We start from the raw sequence: 8,340 nt of genomic DNA on the forward strand, positions 1-8,340 counted from the left end.
TATAAAAAAATGGGTCCACATTCCACCAACTTTTCTTTATATTTCTTAAAACTCGTGCCCGGTCAAAATGTGACTACTAATCGGGAACGGAGGGAGTAATTAATTCCCTCTTCTCTCCTACTTTATCATCTTATCTCTCTAACTTTATCCTCTCTTTTTTTTCTTATTTTATTCTCAATCTTACTTTATTTTCTCTTTTCTTTTCTTACTGTATTCTCTCTTCTTTTTTTTATTATTAATAATTTAATTAACTAAATATCAAAATAGAAATATCTCAATTAGATCGTGACAGTTAGCTGAATCACATGAAATTTTTTCCCAACTCAAGATTAGAAATGGAACAAGCTAAAGAAATTGGTGCAAACTATAAAACTGTTAATCAAGAAACCCCAAATCAGGGAAAAAAAACCCATTGTCTATAAATCACAAAATTTACAAGATAACTTGTCACAAAATTTGAAGCACAGTTGGCAAATGGGCATAAATTGTAGTGATAGACTAGTTCTAGGCGTTCAAATCGTTTAACATAACAAAGAAAAAGAATATGGTAGTGCTGCTGAGTTACAATGGTAAGGAGATCGATCTAATGCAGTCAGAGAAGCGTTTGTCTCCACAATTGTTGAGTCTCCAGTTCCTGCAAAATTGATCCAAGCTTAGGAACAGTTATGAAGCAAATTATACTATATTTTACTCTTCAATAACTAAAATTGATTACCTGAGGCGCTGTTTATTCATGATCTTTAGAGGTCATTCATGAGACATACTTCTCAACTTCATTCCTCCGTCGATAACGGAAGTAGGCAAACTGAATGAGTATCTGAACAGCTCCATTAAGGATAACCACGTAACAACATTAATCTAGGTTTTCTATCAATCATTTCCAACCAAGTAAAGGATACAAAAGCATCAAGAATCACGCATCCTCCAGCGTCCACCAGCCAAGGAAGATTAGGTTTTACTTTTAACCAGTTTAAGCTGTTAACCAGGATGCTGAAAAGAAGACAGATAATAGAGATTAATATGAGAACCAGTTTTGCACAAGTACTGTTAGGTTCCAAGGTATAATACTTAGTAATTATAGTATGGACATATAGCTAAACTGTTTACCTTGCCACATATGTGGTATTGCCAATAACAGCAAAGACAAACATCAATGGGTTAAGCCCCTGATACAACACATTGGTAAAATATTTCAGAATTAACTGATCAATTATTAGATACAGAGTCTAAGGTCACAATTTTTATGATAGTCTTTTGCTTGATAGCAAAAATAAGAGCACAAATGTTACCTCTGTATGCCCCCTTTTAATCTGCAAAAGAAAAAAAATAAAATGAATACCTTGAGATAACAATCTGCACTGACTCTGCTTATGTGACTAGAAACACTGATAATAAAAGTGCAGATTCAACAAATTACATTTAGGTAAATCTGAGGTAGACGTCCACCCATGTAGATAGCTGCCATTCCCCAACCAAGGACGGACCCTATCCCACTGAAACCTGCAGCCAAATTATTGTGTGCTGAACTTCCCATAGCCTGCAAATTCAATTACTACAGAATATAAAGCAAAGTCCTAGGCTATAAATGGCTTGTCTTGCTCATCAAATACTTGTCTTTACAAAGAAACTTTAAGGATCACAAACCATTAAAGAATAAGATGTACGAAAGTTCATAAAAAGTACCTCCAAAAGTTTTCTTCCAACTTGCAACACAATGCCCCCTGTTGGATTTTTGATAACTGAATTGTTTACAAGTCTTTCTGATCGTAGGTGGTTGTGACTGCCCACTAAGAATGTCATCAAGGAAACCTGCAGTAAAGCAAAGAGAAAAACCAGGTCAAAGGAAAGCATTAAATTGGTAATCCAACATTTCATGGATGCCGTAAGAAGCTCACCACACACAGCATGGTTTTGATTTTTGGAGTACCAGATTTTGGTGACCTGCCTTCACCTAACAATGGTTCTCTGAACCAACGTTGCTCGATGTCCAAAAGAGGACTTCTCGGACCGAGGAAGGACCCTGCAGGAGGTGTACGACTTACTGAAAGTGATCTTGCTGACCTGAAATCCCATTGACATAGTCAGAGATCTAGAAGAAACCAAATGTTATTAAATGTTAATTCTTCAAAAAGAGGGATTGCTGACATGAAATATAGCTCATCATAGCTACTGGGTGAGCTGGATACGGCATGAATAGTTGAACTTGGAGGAACTCCCCATCTCTGTACGAAACTGCCATTTTCATTATCAGAATCATTATTGTGCTCTCTTCTCTCTGCAGCTTCAGTTTGCACAGCCTGGTGATACATATTGCCAGAATATAACTATCAGACTTTGACACATAAAGTATCCATTAACGGATCCAGAAGTAGGGTTTGGGATGACTGATCCATTATGTATGTGAAAATGTCGAAGAAGAGAGAATATAGTAATTTAAAAGTGGGATATTTGTAAATTCTCATTGCATGCCGTCACTTTCCTTAAATCTATCGATCTCAGTTGAGTTACAAGTTTCATATAGCATATCATCTGCAGTATGGGGTATGGCTTCCTAGGAACTGCAGTTTTACATGAAATGAAATGGAAAGGAAAGAGCATTTATATATCTGTTCTTGCAAGGACAAACCTCCTGCCTCCTGTTGTTGGACTTGAGTCGTGGATAAATGTGGACATAATAAACCGCTTGTAATGTAAGAATAATAGTAGTTACTGCATATAACTGCAATCAATCACAAGAATGCTGTTTATCCAATCTGATCAGAGTGCATTAAAAAAATGATGCCTGAAGAAAAAATCATACCACTGCTGTATAATATTGAGTTGGAAGCTGCACATGAAAAGCATTAGTTAAACATTCTACCACAACATATTTGAGATAGAGGCAAAGTAACAGATTGCTAGAAGATTAACCATTTAAAAGTAGGATACATATAGCTAGAGCAAAGCAAAAACTTACAGTCTCTGGTTCTAGTATGCAGCCAAAAAGGTTGAAAGAATCTCTGCCAAAGCAATTATAAAGTAAATGATAAGCAAATACTAGATATGATAATCAATCATGAATATATAAAGACTGAAACTTGAAACAGGAATCAACAATATTGTAGGAATATCAGTCGGTTCATCAAAAATTACATAACAGCATAAACCAATCCCACAATCTCATATAAAAAAACAAAAAAAGAATGAAATAGAAGTATTAGAGAGTAGTATAATACCCCACAATCCATGTGATGAGAAAGAGAATGGAGAGGCCCTCAGCTGATTTGTTCCTGTAATTGGTGATGATCTGAGGTATCTCAGCCACACACCAGCTGACCACACTAACGAAGCCCAGCGTCACGGAGAACAAGTGGTGAGTGCTGCAGAGGAACGACCCCATTCCTATATCTACATTTGCTTGCATTATTAGTCTCTCATAAAATCCCCAAAAATTAAAAAAAAAAAAAAAGATGCATACGTGAAAATTCAAATTCAAATTGATATAATCGATCTGTGTATTGATAGCACGGCGGCGATGAATGATGATATATATTAGGTTTTGATTGTGAAAGGACTTGAAGATTCACAACGTGAATCCTCATGGGATTCGGCAAGGTGGCATATCTACACTGCCACTGAACCACTTTTCCAGTTTTTCCTTTTCTACCCGCTACTTTCTTTATTTCTCTTTTAAGCCCCTCTCACGACACAAATTCAATATTCCAATAGATTCCAGATATTCGGCATCATTTAAACACACTTTACTATTCATCATTCCAAAAGAATCAACTTATCCGTACTAATTTTTTTTGTTGAATTTTGTGTTTGTTTTCGTTTTAGATATACGAGTATTTTATTATAATTCAAATTTCAATCAATTCACCCTTTCCATCTATTTATTCAAATACTATCCAAACTAGGAGTAGTTTATAAAAGGATAATGATTCCTAAAATCACAAATTATCCTTAAAATCAAAACTTGAGACAGATTTAGTATTTCTCTTTCCATTCAGTCGCATAAGTTCAATTTATTGTTTTTTTATGTTTGATTGGTTTGATTACATGCAAATTGCAATATGAGTAGAGATTTGATATGCTAGATAACTAATTTTGTGCAACGCTTTTCCTCGATGTAAGCACTTCTTTTTATTTATTTATATATTATCAACTCTCTTGCATGTATCCTTTATTTGTTTTTTCAACTGAGAAATCATCTTCATAATCTCTCTCCGCCATTCTTATAAAATTGAAGCTCCACATTAAAATTATATCCTTCTTTGTTCACTGCAAAATTAATAAGAATTTTGGCTAGAAAGAATCTAAAAATCAAGTACACATAATTATATCGGCTTAAAAATCAACTACTCAGTTGAAAGTATAACTCAGATAGTTAATGCTAACTGAACATAAGACTAAATCATTAATAAATAAAGTATTAGTTATAGTCAGTGGATGACTTAAAAATTTCTATCCTTTGCTTTATTTTTGGTTAGTAGTTCTCATCTCAATTTTTCAGAACGAAAAGGGAATTTGTATATTTAAAATTTTGAAATAAAGTTACATTAATAACTACTTAATTCCTATTTAATAGCCTCTAATTGGAATTTGAATCAAAGCAGACACTAATTAATGGATTTCTTTTTAAATGCCCAATCGAATCGAGTAATGTTATTTTATTATATAGTCTGAATCTATCATATTATTTTTAATGAAATATGTTCCATGAAAGTAACTCTCGTGTACAATAGCATGACTATGCACAATATCATTTTTTGACAGTATTTTTTCCTAAATTTTTGTACTACAATGAAATTAAATTATAGAATTAAGAAATTTAATTCTAACTCAAAATATATAATTTTAAAGCTTAATTATGGTACAATGATATATTAACAAATCCGAATAAAAAAAATCGTTCATAATGAAAATGATAAACTAAAACAATAGAAAATAAAAATAATATTCACAACTTCTCATATGTGATAAATGAGTTTTACTATAAATTTACACCTACTAAAATAAAGAATCTGTTTTAGATTCACGGGGATCGGGGGGAATGTAATCAATCTCATAAGATTTAATTGATGAACTTTGTCTTGAGTTAGAAGTTGGTTATTCGAATTGATATTTTATTTTATTGAGAAATTATGAATTAATTTAGAACTTCGATTGTTATAAAATTAAACGAAATATTTGAGAATTTAAAATAATTTAAAGTGAACAATTCAACTGATTTCAGGCTTAATTAAACTTTGGATTGTAATTGAATGAGTAAAATCTTATGTGCAATTGACCAACAACTACAAGGATATAAAAGTCAAAGTAATTACAGCTGAACCGAAAATTACAAATAGACCGGGTTTTTTCTGCTAACCAGTTTTATGGAACTCAAAATAAAACAAATACACATGAAATTCACTCTTTATTTCGGTTTGTTATAACTTTTTAACTACTACAAGGATATAAAAGTCAAAGTTAGTTTTTTTTTCTGTTTGTTTTTGACTTTTTCTTTTTCTTTATGAGGAGGAAGGCTTCAGATGAAGCTGCAGTTGCTTTCATATTTGTGCGTAGTATAAATTCTGTTGTGGTGTTATTGTATGTAGGATCATCATTGTTGTTATCAGTAGGGAAGGACGACACAAATTATTTTGGCATATGCCACAACTTGATCATCATCCAATAATCACATAAGAATGTTTCAATTTCAAGTTACACCCCCGGAGTTCCGTTTTTCCATTTTGGTTCATCTACGAAAAGGAGTTCTAGTTTATTTTTACTATAAATGGTAATAGAGTCTCATATTCTACTACTCAGGCCACTCACATTTCATTTAAAACTAATATTACAAGTGAGACTTATATTCCACTAACTTTTTTCCCGTCACTTTTCTTAATATTTTAAAATCTGGACAGTCAAAAAATGGGACTCGTATTGGTGGACTAAGAGAGTACATTTCAATTCCAACACAAAATCGGTGGAAATATCTTTTCGCATCTATTTACCTAAAACATCTATGACTAAGATTGTGACAATTGTAGTCTACCCTATCTCAGCATGGTGACATTAAACAAAATAAATATGCCATGCTACTACTAGTATGACTAGATGTTACACCACCAGTATATATACTTCAAAACTTATCCTCCAATTCTTTATTGAAAGTATATATTCCCGTGAGTGTCAAACATATTGCATGAAAAATGTTAATAAACTAAAAATAAATTAATAATAACCTTTCGTTTTTTGTTTATGCATTCTGCATTTAAAATTAGTTCTACATTACATCAACCAAATCTACACATACGCTGCCATTTATCCAATAGAAGGGACATGCATATAAATATATAATACTACCTCTGTCCCGTAAAAATATACTATGTACTTTTCATTTTCGTTCGTCTGCTATAACTATGGGCATTTCCATTTATGCAAAGTTGTTTCTAACTCATTACTACTAATATTCATGAATTTATTTACAATTTATACCACGATGACACATCATTAGAAATCATTAAACACTAATAATAATGTGTGTCCCACTATCCACTAGCACTACTTTAATTACTATTCACCTCGTCTCTCTTACTTGACCAATTGTGCATTAATTTTCATGTCATTTCAATTGCCCATATTTTTTTGGGACGAAGGGAGTACTAATTAACAGTAAGGACATAGGTAGGAATACATACATAAGCAAATGGTATACTTGTTGGATTCCATGCCAAGTTGTTTTATATATTTGCAGCAGCTGATTGAGATGTATAATTCCCACTTAACACGTTTCGAAGGAATCAAAATCCGATGGAACAACTATTCTGATTCTTTGGATTTGCATTCCCTCTTTATCAAGTGTACAAATATATGAGACAACGTAACCTCATATATTTTAATTTTGTGAGAGAAAAATGTTAGGTGGGTGTTTCAAGCTGCATGCGCCTGTATCAGATGCTATGTCCGTGAGTATCAATAATCAATTCATACATCCATATTTATATTTTTTTGAAAATATGAATGAATGAATGTATAGGTGGTTGAGCTTCGGGTTCACATGGACTGCGAAGGATGCGAAAAAAGGATAAGAAAGGCAATCTCCAAGCTGCATGGTGTGGATAGCATGGATATAGACATGGAGAAGCAGAAAGTGACAGTGAGAGGATATGTAGAGAAAAGGAAGGTATTGAAAGTGGTGAGGAGAGTTGGGAGAAAAGCTGAGTTTTGGGCATTTCCTTATGACTCTGAATATCACCCCTACGCCGCTACCTATTTCGATGAATCCAACTTCACCTCTTCCTATAACTACTTCATGCATGGCTACAACGAGCCCACGCATGGCTACTTCCCTCAACTTCCCTACTCCACCATTGATGATCATATTACATACCGTTTTAGCGACGACAACGTCCATGCCTGTTCCATTATGTGACACTCTATCAATACTACGCGTCTAATTCACTTTCATTAATAGGAGTACATTTTTTTGTGAAGTTTTATGCATATATAATGATTTTAATCAAAGAACCAGGGAAAGCTTTATTTTTTGGAGTTTATTACTACATGGTATTAGATATAAGAGCAGTGATTCCATCACTGCTGTTTAATAGGAGTACATATGTATGTTAATTACATTTAACTCTTGCATGATTGCATCGCTTAGAAAGTTGCATTGATGTAACCAATAATACTATTTTCAAACATATAGGAGATAAAAATTTACTCTATCCGTTTGCCATTACCTGTCACTAGTTTTCTGTTTTGTCTCTACGCCAACACTTGTCACACCTAATTTGGTAATATACTTTACATTCCACTACCTTTATGTGATCACTCACTTTGTTATTATAAAATTAATATATAAAAATATGACGCACATATATTTTATTAATTTTTTCCTTCCATTTTGTCTTATATTTCTTAAAATTTGTGTCTCGTCCACTTGTGACATATTGCGAATGAAGGAAGTATTAAAATTCTTTTTTCTATCATTTTTCCATGAATTAAATTTCCAACTACATTTACATCTCATTGAGAAACGAGCTCATTCTTTTAATAATTGTAGTTTATGACGAGCCATTCACTAAAATGACCCACTCTTTCAAAAATATACAAAATGGCCTTGGGTTAAAATTGTTCGATTTAAAAAAAAAAAAAAAAAATTATCCCAAACATGTAAGAAAATGGTGAACAGTACCAAACATATATGATATGAGGGCATAAAATTAAATCGTGTTCCATGGAACCCAACCAACATAAAGCGCAATTTTGTCAAAACATGATATATTCGAAGATTCGCATTTCCAGATGAGTGATGACCATTCTAACTTTAGTGGAATCAATAACCACCACTCAAGCTTGCTTTGGGTC

General features: G+C 32.9%; 2 protein-coding genes across 3 annotated transcripts; one reads left to right on the forward strand and one right to left on the reverse strand.

Moving 5' to 3' along the window:
* Positions 1 to 394: 394 nt before the first annotated feature.
* Positions 395 to 3,554, reverse strand: LOC125190943. 2 transcript variants are annotated; one of them, XM_048088368.1, is made up of 14 exons: positions 3,458 to 3,554; positions 3,216 to 3,387; positions 2,957 to 2,999; positions 2,801 to 2,827; positions 2,627 to 2,719; positions 2,146 to 2,297; positions 1,896 to 2,061; positions 1,684 to 1,809; positions 1,418 to 1,537; positions 1,290 to 1,310; positions 1,108 to 1,166; positions 900 to 990; positions 716 to 817; positions 395 to 634 (listed from the first exon to the last, which is right to left on the reverse strand). In XM_048088368.1, exons 2-13 carry the CDS (start codon positions 3,377 to 3,379, stop codon positions 752 to 754), a joined length of 1,128 nt encoding a protein of 375 aa, XP_047944325.1. In that variant the 5' UTR covers positions 3,380 to 3,387; positions 3,458 to 3,554; the 3' UTR covers positions 395 to 634; positions 716 to 751. The 2 variants fall into 2 exon arrangements, with proteins under 2 accessions (XP_047944325.1, XP_047944324.1); XM_048088367.1 differs by lacking the exon at positions 3,458 to 3,554 and having other exon boundaries at positions 3,216 to 3,413.
* Positions 3,555 to 6,884: 3,330 nt separating this feature from the next.
* LOC125186634 (heavy metal-associated isoprenylated plant protein 45-like) lies at positions 6,885 to 7,524 on the forward strand. The gene is made up of 2 exons (XM_048083040.1): positions 6,885 to 6,935; positions 7,007 to 7,524. Exons 1-2 carry the CDS (start codon positions 6,885 to 6,887, stop codon positions 7,400 to 7,402), a joined length of 447 nt encoding a protein of 148 aa, XP_047938997.1. The 3' UTR covers positions 7,403 to 7,524.
* The last annotated feature ends 816 nt before the right edge of the window (positions 7,525 to 8,340 follow it).

Source organism: Salvia hispanica, chromosome 5 (genome assembly GCF_023119035.1).
Source record: "Salvia hispanica cultivar TCC Black 2014 chromosome 5, UniMelb_Shisp_WGS_1.0, whole genome shotgun sequence".
Classification (NCBI taxonomy): domain Eukaryota; kingdom Viridiplantae; phylum Streptophyta; class Magnoliopsida; order Lamiales; family Lamiaceae; genus Salvia; species Salvia hispanica.